The sequence below is a fragment of the Triticum urartu genome, chromosome 5A, assembly GCF_056163025.1.
Source record: "Triticum urartu cultivar PI428250 chromosome 5A, HENAU_Tu73, whole genome shotgun sequence".
Taxonomy (NCBI): domain Eukaryota; kingdom Viridiplantae; phylum Streptophyta; class Magnoliopsida; order Poales; family Poaceae; genus Triticum; species Triticum urartu.
In genome coordinates this window covers 608779963-608800068 of record NC_141877.1, presented here as the reverse complement: position 1 = coordinate 608800068, position 20106 = coordinate 608779963, and the positions used below count along the sequence as shown (strand labels likewise).

Here is a 20106-nt window from a genome sequence, read left to right as displayed (position 1 = left end):
GTGCATGGTAGAATGTCTTTTCTCCGCGTGAATGGGCTTGTACCCCAAGGGCAAGTGTGCGGTGATTCAAGGTCAATTGTGGTACCTATCTTTGATGAAATTAGGAAAAGATCTACATATTTTGCCTCCTTTTCGGTTCGGCATGTTACGAGGGATGCTAATATTCCAGCAGATTTTTGTGCTAAATTTGCTACTAGTCTTAGTAGTTCGGAGTGTTGGATAGAGGAAAGTCCAGGTTTCCTCATGAGTAGCCTTGTATTGTAACCGAATCTCTATTAATTAAGCAATTATAAAGGTCCCAATTTCTATGTCAAAAAAAAGTGTGCGGTGATTCGTATACCGCGGGGCTCCTCCCTGGTTGGTCTTGTTCATGTGGACGCACGGTTAATCTGGCCATGGTGTCGATGATTATATCACCCAAAAGAGAAAGCAGATCGACATTAACTTTCCTCTTCACGCAGTAGGCACTTCTCTTTTGAGGTCACTATTTTGACTGTATTTTGTACATACATTACATTACAGGTGAACCTAACAACGCATTCGTACACACGGATCGATGAACACACTCCACCCATCTGTATATCTCAGCCGAACAGCCCTAGCCTCACCGGCGTGCCCGTCTCCGGTATCCACTCGCCGCCGTTCAGGAAGCGCTCCACCGTGAACACCTTGGACTTCTCCTTGTTGAGCACGTGGAACCCCTTCATCTCCTCACGCGCCGTGATGTTGGCGCCGTCCCCGACGTTGGCGTACTCGCCGTAGAACGCCGTGCCCAGGTTGTTCTTGCCCTCCCACGGCATGTACCCCTGCGCGTGCACGAACCCGTCGATCACCGACTCGATCACCACCACCCTCGAGAACTCCTTCCACGGCCGCCCCAGGAAGGTCTTCACCGTCGACGACTTGCTGGCGAGGGCCTCATCGGCCACGATGCGGGTCCGGTGCAGGACGAAGCCGGTGGTCTGCTGCCGGTCGCGGCGGCCGTGCGCGGTCACCACGCCAGGCTTCCCCGGGAGCGGGTCCTTGACGAGCAGCACGCAGCGCTGGAACACGGCGGCCGCGTCGCCGAAGATGAAGTCCACGGTGCCGGAGACAATGCAGCTGCGGTAGTACTGGCGGTAGGCCTGCGCGAAGAGCGTGTCCTGGTGCCCGTCGATCCGGCAGTTGAAGAAGACGGCCCGGTCGCCCTTCACGCGCACCGCAATCGCCTGCTGCTTCTCGTCCCCCGCCGTGTTCCGGATCCCCATCTTCACCGCCATGAACCTGTCTCCGTCCACCGCTGCGTACAGCATAGTTGATTAACGACGGTCACATTGGCCCTAGCTTGTCCGTGCCTACCCAAGGTGGGTAAAGCAATTAATAGTGTGTGATTACCCAAGGTGGCGGTTCTCCACATCCTTACGCCGTCGCCGACGCTCTTGCTGCCGGTGATGATGGACTTCTTGGGGCCGTCGCCGTACATGGTGATGTTTGACATCCCGTTGGTGACGTTCACCGACTCGTCGTAGACACCTTCCTTGATGTAAATCACATACCTCCCGCTGTAATTCTTCGGCAACGCGTCCAAGGCGGCCGAGATGTTTGTGAAGGCGCCGGAGCCATCCTTGGCCACTGTCACGTTCGGCGTGAGCACGCCATTGCGTTCTTCTTCCGCCTCTTCGAGAATCCTCCGGTCCTCGCTGGGCACCCACGTGGGGACGTCGGACACGGACTCCTGGAGCTGGCGCTCGCCGTCGCTTTGCTCGGCGGGGGTATCGTCGTTGTCGTCCTTGTCGTCGTCGTCGTCGTCCGCGTCCTTGGCGAGGGTGACTTCGGCGCCGGCGTCGATTTCGAGCATGGCGGCGAGGGCAGCGCCCTGCTGGATGATGGCGATGGCATTGCTCGAGATCTCCCGCGCCTTCTCCATGATCTCCTTGATCTGGACGCGGACATCGCCCTTGGGGAACATGTCGACGCAGGAGCCCTGGAACGTGATCACCGCGCTCAGCCAGGCCTGGAGGTCCTGAGCCGGCCCGTCGACGCCGCGCCACGCGACGGTGGAGAGCGCGCGGGTTACGTCGTTGGCGCAGTCGTCCAGGAGGATCTTGCAGTCGAGCAGGGCCTCGTGGACCAGCGTGTCGTTGCTCTGGCGCACGGCCTCCAGCAGCGACGACTCGTTGAAGCCGCGCGCGAGCTCCCGGCCGACGGCGGTGATGGCGGCGGCGGCGGCGGCGTGCGGGTGGTCGACCTGGTTGTTAGAACGTTCCAGCGGCTTGGTCAGCGTCTCCTTGCACGTGGCCTGGTAGTCCGTGGGCGAGCAGAAGAGGTCCACGGTGCGCATCGTGGCGGCCATCGCTTTCTTGTCCGTGTCCCCCTCGTCCTCGGCCCTCTCCGACACGATGAACGCCGCCGTGCCGATGATAATGGCGAGGAGCAGGAAGGCAGCGATGCCGCCGACGAGGAGCTTCGTGCGCGACGCACTTTCATCTGGCTCCGCCGGCGCGCTGCGCGGCATCGCCATTGCCGCGGACAGCCAGACAAATTTTCAAGAAACGAATCAAACGATGCGCGGCAGCGATATTGCCGCGCACAAAGAATCAAACGATGAAATCCCTATTGTTAGGAACACCACTGCGGAAGTTTTTCGCCTTGGTTTCTTTGCTGCGTCCTTGTGGTGTGTCCCTTTTCCGAGGAACAGAGTCTCCTTGATTTGTGCTGGCAGCACTCTATAAACCGGCCCTTTTCTTTAGTAATAAAGGAAATTAAAGGGAAGAGTGAGGGAGCCGTTTTAAGTCAAGGACCATGCACCACAAGTCACATTTCTAACGTGGAAAACATCTCTATCTATCTCTACAAGAGGAGTTAGTTCCCTCGTCTCCACCACCCACCGTGTGTTTTTCCTCCCACGTTCCATGGTTTTCTGTTGGTTTTTTGTAACCCCAAAAGATGACATAGAAAAAAAAACCCAACATAAATCAATACTTTTCGAAAACAGGTCTTGTATTAACTCAATCGAAGCAAATTAAATCAAATCGAATTTAATCTTATAAAAATCTCAACTAAACCAAAATCCCATCAAATTAAATGTTACCAGAATTGATGTAAGGTACTCCCTCCGTTTCTTTATATAAGGTGTATTTGCTTTTTGATAAAATTACACAATGTAAGGTGCATTTTTTCTAAATCCTCGTAATCCCTCTTTTAGCCCTAAAAAAGCATCTTTCTCCCGATTGCATGTATCTCTTCTTGTAAAAAAAGAAGGAAAGTATCTCTCTCGATTGCATGTATCCCTTACTTTTCTAGACCCACTGATTTACTTGCCACTAACCAACAAATTTGCCAAGGGTAATTTCGTCCTAACATCTCTATAATTATGTGCCTTGGTCACCGTGTCAAAAATAATACACCTTATATAAAGGAACGGAGTGTCAAACAAAATTGATTTTGAACCACTAAAATACGCGCTTGTTGCAATGCATGGGCCATTAGCTAGTAGGATGTTGTTGTGTCACATCATGGACCACATTCCCTGCATGGAGCATATGCATTTCAATAACTTGTTCTTTTTAGGATGTTAAAGCCACAATAATCCTACAGGAGTACACAATATTTTATTACGGACTAACGTATAGCAAATCATTGGACCCACCCCCTCCCACCCCCACACCGCCCCCTTTGATTCCAAAGGTCATAGGGGCAAGGTGGCCCGATCTTTTTGTGAGACAATGTGGATTTTTATAGAAGGAGACTAATATGATGACCTGACTATACCGAACACTTGACGACGTGCTTTAGCAATCGCCAAACCAAGTCGTGTCGGTATGGTTATTGACAATATTGGTACCACTGTCAAACTGATCATGAAGATCAATCTCTACATGCAACTGAAGAGAAAACAAGAATTTAAGAGATACAATCTGAATTGCGGATATAAGATGCAATATTTGATTAACACGGTGTGGGTCCAATGACATGTAATGCAAGATGTCTTGTCGACTCTTATGTCTATGGCAAATTCAGTAGCAACTATTAAAAATCAATTCAATAAAATTTAAGCCCTAACTCAATGCTTTAAGGGGCTGATTAAGGAGATACATAACGGAAACAGACTCTAATAAAAAATGCGTCAAGTCTTGTACTCCAAAATTACATCTTATAGGTGATTGTGAAAGAAACTATAAAGTGACATCATGTATACTCCATCCATATCCAACACCTGTCATCAATGTGGCTTCAAGTCTAGATTCATCACTTGAAGCACAGCCTTTGGTCCTTGTACATATGCTGCCATCTTCATGTATGCTTGATCATACTCCAACATGTGCCTTGCTTTTCATTCTAGGTCCTTAACTAATGATTAATGGATATATATCCGACTTAGGTAACATTATATTCTCATAAACACTTGGAAGCGTTCCTAGAAATGGAAGTACCTGATATTTGAGCTGACATACTTAAACTCTAATCATTGGTGTTTGTGTCTCTTGAACTTGAGCTAATGTAGTCACGGGAGTTGTTGGTGTAACTGTAGCATGGGCGTCCTTATCAAAAGTGACAAGAATACACATGGTGCGGTGGAAGAAGAACGTTAGCAGCAATAGAAGAAGACATGTCGGCGAAGAAGTCGTTGTCGTCGGGAAGTAGTCGTCCTTTGAGAAGTAGTTGTCCCCTGCAATGTCAAAGGAGATGCCAACAGTCACGTGAGAGCACTCTCCGAAAATCTGATAACTCTCTCCCGTGGATGATCATAAGAGGCACAGTTCTGAAGGTCTGCTGTTCCACTTTGTGGTGCACACCGAGAGGCGGAATGGGAAAGTCATGGTCTGATGCGTGTTTGTGTCACGTGTGTGTGTCTATGTGTAGAGGAGAGATCTTATATTGACTTGAGTCAAAACAAATCCACTAATAGATGAAAGGAACTAAAACTGGTTCAGTACATGTATAGGAACAATCACGTCTATTCGAATTCATCTGGGTAAAACGTTTTGAATTTTTTCACGTGCGACAAAAAAGATAACACACACGCGCGCGCGCGGCCGCAGTGGAGCAACGCATGTCTATGTGTTCTCTTCTCATGCTTTAGTGATGTACTATAAAACAATCAACTATATGGAGTATGTCAGTTTAACGAGTATTTAACCAAAACACTAGCAAATTATGTTCGACCCTAACAGAAAACTACTACTTAGAGAAAGCATGACCAGAACTTCCACTTTAGGACTAATTTTTGGCAAAAAAAACTACCAAATCAGAAAAGTGGTCAATTTTTTGGGAGAAAAGTGATCAATTAGGAGTTCTTAAACCCATTCATGATAGGTTGGGCCCACTCATAAGCGCTGATGTGGCAGACTAGTCAACTCATTCTATTTCACTGTTATATTAACTGTTATGACTTATGACATGTAGGACCCATGTGTGAGGTGTCTTCTTCGTCTGTCTCTCACTAAAAAGAAATCCCCACCAGATTTCCAAAAAACTATGTCCGGCACCTCCGGCGACAGGCCGGCGAGCAAGCTCCCGCGAGCGCAGCCAGATCGGGCGGTGGCCAGCGCGGCGGCCTGGTAGCCCGGCTAGCGCGGTAGCGCAGACCAGCTCGAGCTCGTGGCAGCGCATCGGCCAAGCTAGCCCTTAGAAAAAAAGCTAGCGCATAAGCTGTTGGATGCACCCAGAGGCTGTAAGCCTCAGCATACAGGCTCACAACCGGTTGTTCCTACTCGTCCTTCCATGCATTGTCCCTCCCGGCAACAGCCGGGCGCAACCAGCAACAGCAGTAGCGGCGGCGCTAGCACCAGCTAGCCCAGACGCGGCTGGCCAGCAAGCGCGCGACTGCAGGGCCAGGCTCGGCACGCGAGCAGCAAGCAGCGGCGGTGCTAGACCAGGAATCAGCAGCGGCGCTAGCAACAACAAGCAGCAGCTCGTCCAAGAAGCAGCGGCGGTGCTAGACGAGCAAGCAATGGCGGCGCTAGCAACGGCAAGCATCAGCTGGTCCAGCAATAGCAAGCAACTCACACAAGGTGTTTGCGGGAATGCCTTCAGGAGAGAGAGGAGCAAACACACTGACATGTGGGCCCTACATCTAGTTTAACGGTGTTGCCAAACAACGTAAAAATTTGGTGCCACGTAGGACTGACAACAGGGCCCCACTGTCAGATTTTCTGTAAAACGCAGTCAATCGCCCATTAGTGTTTTCAGCAATGTGATTACTAAAAATCAGTGTTTTCGGTAGACTTTGATGGAAACAGTGTTGTTTCGCACTGAACGATGCAATTGTGGTGGTTTTGGCAATTTACTTGCCAGAGCTCTGTATAATTCCTAGTAGTGGATTCAATCAACTTGTTGCACTGATCTATATCATGTACGAAGGATCTAATATAACGACCATTAGGCTAGCAGTAATAATGAGCTGCAAAGTAAGCAAATTGATGCAAGGGTAGCAATCAGAGGCCACCATCGTCACTCAACGAAGAAGAGATCCTAGTCCGAGCACCATCCGATGTGAACCAGTCGATGCCATGGGGCATTGGCCAATGGAAATTCTGCGTAGACCAGTAGGGGCGCACCAACGTTTCCTTCAAGACACCGATGGAATGAAAACATCGTATATACAGGCAAGCGACCAAGGTTGAGTGTTTTTCCCGATACTTCTTAATCCCATGGTGCTCACCGGGCGGTTGCCTTGTGGCCTCTCTAGGTGTTCTAATCCTGGTTGATGATCAACCATCGTTCATAGAGGTGGGGACGAGAAGCCTGAGAGCTCGACGGTGCTATATATTCACTGTAACCAATGCGTGTTAGTACTACGGGTGCTAGTCGGGACATGCACGTGCTAGTACAGAATGCACTTGGTCATTTGGTGGATTGTTGGTTGTCCTCGGTAGTGGAGAGTTATGTTTGGCGGAAGCACACATCGAGTTCAAATTAATGCACACCTTTGGTCCTTGCTTTTGGGTACCTTTGAGCAATGATTTGCGGACAAGCACGTGGTTTGTCTCCTCGGTGTATATACACCCTAAATAAAAATAATAAGTAACTAAAACCCAAAAAAATATAAAAGTTTTTTTAATGAACTTGACCTTATGTTGTACTCGTGTAAAAAATTTGGCCAAGAAATAGCTTTCATGGTATTCTTAGTGGAAAAAAACAAAATTAACATTGTATACAAGTTATTATATCACTTTGCTAAAGCACCTGCACATCTAAGTCCTGCGCCAGTTATGAGTCACTTTCTAGAGATAGCACCGGCGAGATTGGATAGATGATTAGAGTATCACTAATCTCTGATTGGCAGGAAACCAGACATATCTCAATCTTGATTCTGCAAAATGAATAGTAAATTCAGAAAATAGTGAAAAATTTAAATAGTTTTTTTGTAGATGTTTATGTTAGTGTAACAAGCCTACTCGAAAATTTCATGTGAAACAGGAGAGCAGTGTTTCGTCAGATAAAAAACAAAATTAAGTGTAACATTTGATGTTTTCTTTTTTGTACAGGTCAAAATTGCTAAAGCTTTCCATCTAAAATTTCCAGGTAGCATTTGGATGTGATCATGAACAAGTCTAATGTTTTCGGATCTTCTTTAACATTTCAATAATGCATTTTTGCTGCATGGGAGCATGTGCTTCTCGGAGAGCCAAAGTGGCTTTTCGCTCATATATAGCATGTTGTACATTGTTGTTTATTTATTCATATCTTTTTTGAAAAATCACAAAACCTAATTGACACTGACTTGTGACTGCTAAAAAGTTGCCGATTTTATGTTAATAGTACACATGTACTGCAACATGATTGTACTTCTCAGAAATGTAGTCACGAAATGGGAATGCAAAACCAGCTAAAACATTTTTTTTTGAGCGTTGGCAGTAGAGCTGCCAAATTCATTGATCAGAAGAAGTGTTACAAGAACCCTCCGAGAAGGAAAGCATAGCAAAAGGCTAGTGCAAAAAGAAAAGAAAGAAAAAAGGCCGGCATCACCACAAACCCAAGCTCCACCGACAAGCCATGTACACCATCGGGAACCATCGCTGGGCCTCCAAGGGGACGCCTCCAAGGAGGGAGTGATATCAAAGACAACACCGTCCCTCGATCTGGACTAGCCAAATCTTAGGTTTTCACCCGGAGACCACAAGCCATGAGGTACGAAGAGCAAAACGAGCTCCACAGCGGTACCTCCAAGGAGGAAGACGACACCTATAGGCGCCGTTACGCTCGGCACTGACCAGAACAGTGCAGGACTTTCATCCGAAGCCGAGTCTTCCACCAACAAACATGGATCCGAGGCCAACCAGAGCTGCCGTGAAGAAACAGGCCGTGCACACACTACCAGGAACAGACTTGTCACCGCCGCACGCAGAAACTTGACGAACACGAGCCAACCTGGCTGGGCCAACCCGCCGCGCGCAGGCCTGGGCGCCAAACCAGATCCGCCATCCTCGGCCTCCGTGCGCAGATCTGGGCGAGGAACCGCACCGCAGCGCACAGGAAGAGCCGAATTAGAACTGGAGCTGTCCGGCAGCACCGCCGCGCGCCGTGACTGGACGGACACCAAATCAAACTGACTGCGTCAGTTTGAGAATAGGTTTAGGGTTTCCTGTGGGGCAAAGCCTCTCCACGTCTTTCTATTTATAATGATCAGCATATACAAGTTACATACGTACATAATACGTGTACATGACACGCTAGACCTATTTTAACATACCCCCTCAATCTGAACTTCTACTCTGTACAAGGTTTAGATTGGTACTAAATCGGTCTAGCATCTGTCGAGTGGCTGGTTTGGTAAATACATCAGCCAGCTGATCATTAGAAGAAATGAACCTGACCTCAAGAGCTCCAGAAGCAACACGCTCACGCACAAAGTGGAAATTGATCTCAATATGCTTGGTGCGTGCATGGAAGACTGGGTTGGCAGTCAGATATGTGGCTCCCAAATTATCACACCATAGAACAGGAACACGCTGCTGGGAAACACCAAGCTCCTTGAGTAGTGATTCTACCCAGATGGCCTCAGCAGCCCCATTTGCCAAAGCTTTGTACTCAGCCTCCGTACTAGATCTCGACACCGTCGGTTGCTTCTTAGAGCTCCAGGAGATGAGATTCGGGCCAACAAAGATGGCAAAGCCTCCAGTGGATTGTCGATCATCAGGACACCCAGCCCAGTCTGCGTCAGTGAAAATACTAATGCTGGTGGAGACAGCCTTCCGAAACTTCAGTCCAGTCTGCAATGTTCCCTTTACATAGCGCAGAATGCGCTTAACAGCTTCCCAATGAACATCAGTGGGCTGTGAGAGAAACTGGCATACCTTGTTCACTGCAAACGAAATATCTGGGCGAGTGAGAGTCAAATACTGCAAACCACCAACGACACTGCGATGCCGGAAAGAATCATCAGCACCAAGAGGCTGTCCAGACACCCATGCAAGCTGGTCAGAGGTAGACAATGGTGTGGAAGTGGGCTTACAATTCTCCATGTTCACACGGTGTAAAAGATCCATGGCATACTTCCGTTGTGTCAAAGTCATCCCCCCTGAATTGTACGACGCTTCCAAGCCAAGAAAGTACTCCAACGGCCCAAGATCCTTGATAGGAAAAGTGGCCGCAAGTGAGTGAACAAGACCGTCAACTGCACGTGGAGAAGAGCCAGCAATAACGATATCATCCACGTAGACAAGCATATAGATCTGAACATCCCGATGGCGGAAGAAAAACAGAGAAGCACACATAGTGGACCGAAAAGCAAGCTTGTGGGCGTTATATTTGCGCAAGCTAGGCCAGCAGGCACACCCAAAGGTGCGGAGAAAGGTATAACCAGGTTGGACCTTAAGGAGACGGAACAAGGGTGTATCTTGTCGGAGAACAGGTGTAGGCATGCGATTAATCAGGTAACATGCAGTAAGGAAAGCTTCGTCCCAATACCGTAAAGGGAGAGACGAATGAGCCAGTAAGGCCAGACCTGTTTCCACAAGATGACGGTGTTTGCGTTCAACAATCCCGTTTTGTTGAGAGGTGTGTGGGCAGGACACACGGTGAGAGATCCCAGTGCGTTGGAAATAGCGGTGTAATTTGTGGTACTCGCCACCCCAGTCTAACTGAACGGATATGATTTTCGTGTGAAGAAGACGCTCAACATGAGCCTGAAAGGCATAAAAGACTTGCTCAACGTCAGACTTGTGCTTAAGGAGATATATCCAAGTGAAACGTGAATAATCATCGACAAAACTCACATAATACTTATAGCCTCCGGAAGAGGCAAGGGCAGGCCCCCAAACATCAGAATGAATTAACTCAAGAGGCATAGTAGAAACATGAGTGGATAAAGTATATGGTAATTGTCTACTCTTAGCACGCTGATAAGCATCACACACTGAAAACTGACGTTCAGAAGAACACACTAAATCATTGCTCTTAACAATGTTTTGAACAATATTATTCGAAGGATGACCGAGACGCTGATGCCACTGGGACGGAGTGGTCTTGACACTGAGAGACGCTTGACGAGTGGAGGAAGACGACGCGCGACCAAACGGGATGGGGTAGAGGCCGCCATGACTTCTACCGCGAAGAAGAATTTTCTTCATGTCCGTGTCCTTAACAAGGAAAAAGGAATGGTGAAATTCCACAAAAACATCATTATCAAGAACAAGTCGATAAAGAGACAAAAGATGTTGATGTATATGTGGAAGACAAAGAATATTTCGTAAGCGAAGGGATGAACCGGGTATAGTGGAATGACCAATATGCGAAATAGACAAACCTGCACCATTCGCTACTTGCACTTGATCCTTCCCGCCATAGCGCTCATGGAAGTGAAGACGATCGAGGTCACTCGTCAGGTGGTCCGTCGTGCCGGTGTCCAAGATCCAGTGCGGCGGTTCATGCGTGGCGGAGGAGTTGGAGGCAGAGTTGGCGGCGCGGTGGTCGCGGTCATAGCGGCTGCGACAGTCCGACGCCTCATGTCCCCAGTTCTTACATATCTGGCACCTAGGGCGCCAGCGACGGCGGCCACCCCCATTGCCTCCTCCATTGCGGCCGTTGCCGCCGGTGTTGCCGTTGTTACGGCCAGGGGGACCGCCCTGGGCGTTGCCGTAGCTCGCCGATCCAGGCGGAAGAGAGAGAGCGGAGGAGCGGCCGCCACTTGGGCGTCCGGAATCGGGCACACGACCGGCGTGGTCGTGATAGGCCGGCCGAGAGGCGGCGTTCGCGGAGGACTGCCAGTCCTCAACTTCCGATTGCTGCTGTTGTAGAGCCTCATAGTGGAGGGCACTGGAGTAGAACACCGAGAACATGACAGGCACGCCGGCGAAGTTCATCGAAGCAGCGATGGGGTTAAACGCCGAGCCGAGCCCGGTCGGCATGTAGTCGATGATCTCATCATCGCGAAGAGGAGAACCGGCGGCGGCCATTGAATCGGCGAGAGATTTAACCTTCTGCATGTACTCGCCGGTGGGTCTATCTCCTTTGTGTAGCGCCTGAATCTGACGCCGAAGGTTGCGCAAGCCAGCGCTGTTCTCGGCAGCGAACATGGTGTGCACGACAGCCCATGCCGCAGCCGCCGTCCTGCAGCCGATCAGCTGCGCTGAGATCTCCACGCTCATGGAGCCGAGGAGGTGACCGAGGACCTTTTGATCAAGAGTCCACCACTGCTCGTATTCGGGGTTGGTGATGGTACGAGCAGCGTCACCGGTGCCTGTCGTCACGGTCGACTCCGGCGCATTGGCCGAGCCATCGAGGAACCCGTGGAGGCGTATGTTGGGGAACGTAGTAATTTCAAAAAATTTCCTACGCACACGCAAGATCATGGTGATGCATAGCAACGAGAGGGGAGAGTGTTGTCTACGTACCCTCGTAGACCGAAGCGGAAGCGTTGACGCAACATAGAGGAAGTAGTCGTACATCTTCCCGGTCCAACCGATCCAAGCACCGTTACTCCGGCACCTCCGAGTTCTTGGCACACGTTCAGCTCGATGACGCTCCCCGGGCTCCGATCCAGCAAAGCTTCGGGGAGGAGTTCCATCAGCACGACGGCGTGGTGACGATCTTTATGTTCAACCGTCGCAGGGTTTCGCCTAAGCACCGCTACAATATTATCGAGGTGGAATATGGTGGAGGGGGGCACCGCACACGGCTAAGGAACGATCACGAAGATCAACTTGTGTGTTCTAGGGTGCCCCCCTGCCCCCGTATATAAAGGAGCCAAGGGAAGGGGGCGGCCGGCCAAGGAGGGCGCGCCAAGGGGGAGTCCTACTCCCACCGGGAGTAGGACTCCCTTCTTTCCTAGTTGGAGAAGGAGAAGTGGGAAAGAGGAGGAAAGGGGGGGCGCCGCCCCCCTCTCCTTGTCCTATTCGGACTAGGGAGGGGAGGGGCGCGCGGCCACCTCTTGCCTCCTTTCCTCTTCTCCCTTAGGGCCCATGTAGGCCCAATAACCCCCGAGGGGGTTCCGGTAACCCCCCGGTACTCCGGTAAAATCCCGATTTCACCCAAAACGATTCCGATATCCAAATATAGGCTTCCAATATATCGATCTTTACGTCTCGACCATTTCGAGACTCCTCGTCATGTCCATGATCACATCCGGGACTCCGAACAACCTTCGGTACATCAAAATACATAAACTCATAATGAAACTGTCATCGTAACGTTAAGCGTGCGGACCCTACGGTTCGAGAACAATGTAGACATGACCGAGACACGTCTCCGGTCAATAACCAATAGCGGAACCTGGATGCTCATATTGGTTCCTACATATTCTACGAAGATATTTATCGGACAGACCGCATAACAACATATGTTGTTCCCTTTGTCATCGATATGTTACTTGCCCGAGATTCGATCGTCGGTATCTCAATACCTAGTTCAATCTTGTTACCGGCAAGTCTCTTTACTCGTTCCGTAATACATCATCTCACAAATAACTCATTAGTTGCAATGCTTGCAAGGCTTATGTGATGTGCATTACCGAGAGGGCCCAGAGATACCTCTCCGACAACCGGAGTGACAAATCCTAATCTCGAAATACGCCAACCCAACATGTACCTTTGGAGACACCTGTAGAGCACCTTTATAATCACCCAGTTACGTTGTGACGTTTGGTAGCACACAAAGTGTTCCTCCGGCAAACGGGAGTTGCATAATCTTATAGTCATAGGAACATGTATAAGTCATGAAGAAAGCAATAGCAACATACTAAACGATCGGGTGCTAAGCTAATGGAATGGGTCATGTCAATCAGATCATTCACCTAATGATGTGATCCCGTTAATCAAATAACAACTCTTTGTCCATGGTTAGGAAACATAACCATCTTTGATTAACGAGCTAGTCAAGTAGAGGCATACTAGTGACACTCTGTTTGTCTATGTATTCACACATGTATTATGTTTCCGGTTAATACAATTCTAGCATGAATAATAAACATTTATCATGATATAAGGAAATAAATAATAACTTTATTATTGACTCTAGGGCATATTTCCTTCAGTCTCCCACTTGCACTAGAGTCAATAATCTAGATTACACAGTAATGATTCTAACACCCATGGAGCCTTGGTGCTGATCATGTTTTGCTCGTGGAAGAGGCTTAGTCAACGGGTCTGCTACATTCAGATCCGTATGTATCTTGCAAATCTCTATGTCTCCCACCTGGACTAGATCCCGGATGGAATTGAAGCGTCTCTTGATGTGCTTGGTTCTCTTGTGAAATCTGGATTCCTTTGCCAAGGCAATTGCACCAGTATTGTCACAAAAGATTTTCATTGGACCCGATGCACTAGGTATGACACCTAGATCGGATATGAAATCCTTCATCCAGACTCCTTCATTTGCTACTTCCGAAGCAGCTATGTATTCCGCTTCACACGTAGATCCCGCCACGACACTTTGTTTAGAACTGCACCAACTGAAAGCTCCACCGTTTAATGTAAACACGTATCCGGTTTGCGATTTAGAATCGTCCGGATCAGTGTCAAAGCTTGCATCAATGTAACCATTTACGATGAGCTCTTTGTCACCTCCATAAACGAGAAACATATCCTTAGTCCTTTTCAGGTATTTCAGGATGTTCTTGACCGCTGTCCAGTGATCCACTCCTGAATTACTTTGGTACCTCCCTGCTAGACTTATAGCAAGGCACACATCAGGTCTGGTACACAGCATTGCATACATGATAGAGCCTATGGCTGAAGCATAGGGAACATCTTTCATTTTCTCTCTATCTTCTGCAGTGGTCGGGCATTGAGTCTTACTCAACTTCGCACCTTGTAACACAGGCAAGAACCCTTTCTTTGCTTGATCCATTTTGAACTTCTTCAAAACTTTGTCAAGGTATGTGCTTTGTGAAAGTCCAATTAAGCGTCTTGATCTATCTCTATAGATCTTAATGCCTAATATGTAAGCAGCTTCACCGAGGTCTTTCATTGAAAAACTCTTATTCAAGTATCCCTTTATGCTATCCAGAAATTCTATATCATTTCCAATTAGTAATATGTCATCCACATATAATATCAGAAATGCTACAGAGCTCCCACTCACTTTCTTGTAAATACAGGCTTCTCCAAAAGTCTGTATAAAACCAAATGCTTTGATCACACTATCAAAGCGTTTATTCCAACTCCGAGAGGCTTGCACCAGTCCATAAATGGATCGCTGGAGCTTGCACACTTTGTTAGCTCCCTTTGAATCGACAAAACCTTCTGGTTGCATCATATAAAACTCTTCTTCCAGAAATCCATTCAGGAATGCAGTTTTGACATCCATCTGCCAAATTTCATAATCATAAAATGCGGCAATTGCTAACATGATTCGGACAGACTTAAGCATCGCTACGGGTGAGAAGGTCTCATCGTAGTCAATCCCTTGAACTTGTCGAAAACCTTTTGCAACAAGTCGAGCTTTATAGACAGTAACATTACCGTCAGTGTCAGTCTTCTTCTTGAAGATCCATTTATTCTTAATTGCTTGCCGATCATCGGGCAAGTCAACCAAAGTCCACACTTTGTTCTCATACATGGATCCCATCTCAGATTTCATGGCTTCAAGCCATTTCGCGGAATCTGGGCTCACCATCGCTTCTTCATAGTTCGTAGGTTCATCATGATCTAGTAGCATGACTTCCAAAACAGGATTACCATACCACTCTGGTGCGGATCTTACTCTGTTTGATCTACGAGGTTCAGTAGCAACTTGATCTGAAGTTCTATGATCATCATCATTAACTTCCTCACTAATTGGTTTAGGTGTCACAGAAACCGGTTTCTGTGATGTACTATTTTCAAATAAGGGAGCAGGTACAGTTACCTCATCAAGTTCTACTTTCCTCCCACTCACTTCTTTCGAGAGAAACTCCTTCTCTAGAAAGGATCCATTTTTAGCAACGAATGTCTTGCCTTCGGATCTGTGATAGAAGGTGTACCCGACAGTCTCCTTTGGGTATCCTATGAAGACACATTTCTCCGATTTGGGTTCGAGCTTATCAGGTTGAAATTTTTTCACATAAGCATCACAGCCCCAAACTTTAAGAAACGACAACTTTGGTTTCTTGCCAAACCATAGTTCATAAGGCGTCATCTCAACGGATTTTGATGGTGCCCTATTTAACGTGAATGCGGCCGTCTCTAAAGCATAACCCCAAAACGATAGCGGTAAATCTGTAAGAGACATCATAAATCGCACCATATCAAGTAAAGTACGATTACGACGTCCGGACACACCATTACGTTGTGGTGTTCCGGGTGGCGTGAGCTGCGAAACTATTCCGCATTGTTTCAAATGTAGACCAAACTCGTAACTCAAATATTCTTCTCCACGATCAGATCGTAGAAACTTTATTTTCTTGTTACGATGATTTTCAATTTCACTCTGAAATTCTTTGAACTTTTCAAATGTTTCAGACTTATACTTCATTAAGTAGATATACCCATATCTGCTTAAATCATCTATGAAGGTGAGAAAATAACGATATCCGCCACGAGCCTCAACATTTATTGGACCACATACATCTGTATGTATGATTTCCAACAAATATGTTGCTCTCTCCATATTACCGGAGAACGGCGTTTTAGTCATCTTGCCCATGAGGCACGGTTCGCAAGTACCAAGTGATTCATAATCAAGAGGTTCCAAAAGTCCATCAGTATGAAGTTTTTTCATGCGCTTTACACTGATATGACCTAAACGGCAGTGCCACAAATAAGTTGCACTATCATTATCAACTCTGCATCTTTTGGCTTCAACATTATGAATATGTGTATCACTACTATCGAGATTCATTAAAAATAGACCACTCTTCAAGGGTGCATGACCATAAAAGATATTACTCATATAAATAGAACAACCATTATTCTCTGATTTAAATGAATAACCGTCTCGCATCAAACAAGATCCAGATATAATGTTCATGCTCAACGCTGGCACCAAATAACAATTATTTAGGTCTAATACTAATCCCGAAGGTAGATGTACAGGTAGCGTGCCGACCGCGATCACATCGACTTTGGAACCATTTCCCACGCGCATCGTCACCTCGTCCTTTGCCGGTGTTCGCTTAATCCGTAGTCCCTGTTTCGAGTTGCAAATATTAGCAACAGAACCAGTATCAAATACCCAGGTGCTACTGCAAGCTCTAGTAAGGTACACATCAATAACATGTATATCACATATACCTTAGTTCACCTTGCCATCCTTCTTATCTGCCAAATACTTGGGGCAGTTCCGCTTCCAGTGACCAGTCTGCTTGCAGTAGAAGCACTCAGTTTTAGGCTTAGGTCCAGACTTGGGTTTCTTCTCCTGAGCAGCAACTTGCTTGCTGTTCTTCTTGAAGTTCCCCTTCTTCTTCCCTTTGCCCTTTTTCTTGAAACTAGTGGTCTTGTTGACCATCAACACTTGATGCTCCTTCTTGATTTCTACCTCCGCAGCCTTTAGCATTGCGAAGAGCTCGGGAATTGTCTTATCCATCCCTTGCATATTATAGTTCATCACGAAGCTCTTGTAGCTTGGTGGAAGTGATTGGAGAATTCTGTCAATGACGCTATCATCCGGAAGATTAACTTCTAGTTGAATCAAGTGATTAGAATACCCAGACATCTTGAGTATATGCTCACTGACAGAACTATTCTCCTCCATCTTGCAGCTATAGAATTTATTGAAGACTTCATATCTCTCAATCCGGGCATTCTGCTGGAATATTAACTTCAACTCCTGGAACATCTCATATGCCCCATGACGTTCAAAATGTCGTTGAAGTCCCGGTTCTAAGACGTAAAGCATGGCACATTGAACTATCGAGTAGTCATCAGCTTTGCTCTGCCAGATGTTCCTAACGTCGTTAGTTGCATCAGCAGCAGGCCTGGCACCCAGCGGTGCTTCCAGGAAGTAACTCTTCTGTGCAGCAATGAGGATAATCCTCAAGTTATGGACCCAGTCCGTGTAATTGCTACCATCATCTTTCAACTTTGCTTTGTCAAGGAACGCATTAAAATTCAACGGAACAATAGCACGGGCCATCTATCTACAATCAACATAAACAAGCAAGATACTATCAGGGACTAAGTTCATGATAAATTTAAGTTCAATTAAGCATATTACTTAAGAACTCCCACTTAGATAGACATCCCTCTAATCATCTAAGTGATCACGTGATCCAAATCAACTAAACCATAACCGATCATCACGTGAAATGGAGTAGTTTTCAATGGTGAACATCGCTATGTTGATCATATCTACTATATGATTCACGCTCGACCTTTCGGTCTCAGTGTTCCGAGGCCATATCTGCATATGCTAGGCTCGTCAAGTTTAACCTAGTTCAATCTTGTTACCGGCAAGTCTCTTTACTCGTTCTGTAATACATCATCTCACAACTAACTCATTAGTTGCAATGCTTGCAAGGCTTATGTGATGTGCATTACCGAGAGGGCCCAGAGATACCTCTCCGACAATTGGAGTGACAAATCCTAATCTCGAAATACGCCAACCCAACATGTACCTTTGGAGACACCTGTAGAGCACCTTTATAATCACCCAGTTACGTTGTGACGTTTGGTAGCACACAAAGTGTTCCTCCGGCAAACGGGAGTTGCATAATCTCATAGTCATAGGAACATGTATAAGTCATGAAGAAAGCAATAGCAACATACTAAACGATCGGGTGCTAAGCTAATGGAATGGGTCATGTCAATCAGATCATTCACCTAATGATGTGATCCCGTTAATCAAATAACAACTCTTTGTCCATGGTTAGGAAACATAACCATCTTTGATTAACGAGCTAGTCAAGTAGAGGCATACTAGTGACACTCTGTTTGTCTATGTATTCACACATGTATTATGTTTCCGGTTAATACAATTCTAGCATGAATAATAAACATTTATCATGATATAAGGAAATAAATAATAACTTTATTATTGCCTCTAGGGTATATTTCCTTCAGCGTACGCCGGCGAAGTTGGGAAGGGCGAGAGCCCTCCACAGCATGAAATTACTGCGATCAAGAGAGACCGCGATGGGCGGAAGGACGGGAGCGGGAGCCGACGCTGAGGGTGGAGCGATGACGGGGCGGACATGGTGGTGAGGGCGAGGGTGGAGGACGTGATCATCGCGGTGGCCGATGGGGAGGGCAGATCGGCGGCGGGGGACTTGGACATCGCGGCGGCCGTGAGGAGAGGCTGGCGGCGGCGGCGGAGGGAGGAGAGGCGGCGGCGGCTAGGTAGGCTCTGATACCAAGTTTGAGAATAGGTTTAGGGTTTCCCGTGGGGCAAAGCCTCACCACGTCTTTCTATTTATAATGATCAGCATATACAAGTTACATACGTACATAATACGTGTACATGACACGCTAGACCTATTTTAACAGCATCCGCACCGCCGCGCGCAAGGACAAGACCAGCCGAGCCGGAATTGGTGTGCTTGAGAACCTCCTCTGCGCTACAGCCGCTGTACGGCGCCGCTACTCCAGGAGATGGGCGTGAACATGCTTGAAGGAGAGCCCACCCGCATCCGCCGACCCCCACCGCACCGCCACCACCAACTCAGCCCGGGCAACGAGATCTGGCGACTGTCACAGCCGCAGCGAGGCAGGCACCTCCGCAGGACGCGCGAAACGCGCCAGATCTGCAAAGGGACTGCCCCGGCCACCCCGAAGCACCCACGCGCCCGAGCTCGCATCCTGGCGCCCGCACTGCATGCCGTGCCCCCCGCGCCCGCACCAGCACGCCACGCCCCCGCGCGCACCGCGCTCGTCGCGTCCGCCAGCGCCCGCAGGCCGCACCTGCTCGCCTCGCGCGCCACGGCCGTCGCGCCCGCAAGTCGTGCCCGCAGGCCGCGCCCACCGCGCCTGCTCGCCTCGCGCGCCGCGGCCGCCGCGTCCGCCAGCGCCCGTAGGCCGCGCCCGCCGCGCCTGCTCGCCTCACGCGCCACGGCCTTCGCGCCCGCAAGTCGCGCCCGCCGCGCCTGCACGCCGCGGCCGTCGCGCCCCCACGCCTCTCCTCAGGCAAGTAGCCCCGCGCTGCCCTGACCTCGCGAGAAGAAGGAAGGCCCCGCCGCCGCCGACGCCGCGCGGGCTTTGCCAGGCGGCGCTTGCCGGCGGCGGCGGGGGGAGGGGAGATCTGGGGAGGGGGAGTTGGTGTGGCGGCTAGGGTTTCGCCCGTGTCGCCCGCGGGGGGGATGACACGAGCGTTGAACCTGACGGGTGGTGACGGGCGGAGAGAGACGAATTACGCAGCTAAAACATTTTTCCCAAAGATAGATAGATATACCATCCCTCGGTGTGAAACAACCATTCGAATATAATCACACCATTTGGAAGAAATTGTTGAGCTAAAGTTTTATGCCCGATGTGGTTTCCTATACCTAGCTGTCGAGCTATTTCTGCATGAGCACACATTGTGATGGATGTCACAAGGAAAACAACACTGAAAGCTTGTTGGTCAGACAGTGCATGCATATGTGTTTTCACATGTGCATATGAGTGCTCTTTGCTTAGCGAATAAGTGTCAGTGTGTCACACACAAGCTAGCAAAACACAGAGAACGAGTAGCTTGCTGAAGGGGCACTGCATTGGCGTTGCTTAAGCACCAGATTGGAAGAATATAATTTGAGTAAGTTTTATTCCTGGTGCCTCCTAAGTCCTAACCTCAGAC

At 48.3% G+C, this 20106-nt stretch overlaps 1 protein-coding gene across 1 annotated transcript; it reads right to left on the bottom strand.

Annotated features, from left to right (window-relative positions):
* Positions 1–434: 434 nt before the first annotated feature.
* LOC125506176 (pectinesterase-like) lies at positions 435–2719 on the bottom strand. Its single transcript, XM_087522021.1, has 2 exons — positions 1375–2719; positions 435–1279 (listed from the first exon to the last, which is right to left on the bottom strand). The coding sequence occupies exons 1-2, from the start codon at positions 2498–2500 to the stop codon at positions 585–587; spliced, it is 1821 nt and encodes a 606-aa protein (XP_087378147.1). The 5' UTR covers positions 2501–2719; the 3' UTR covers positions 435–584.
* Between the last annotated feature and the right edge of the window lie 17387 nt (positions 2720–20106).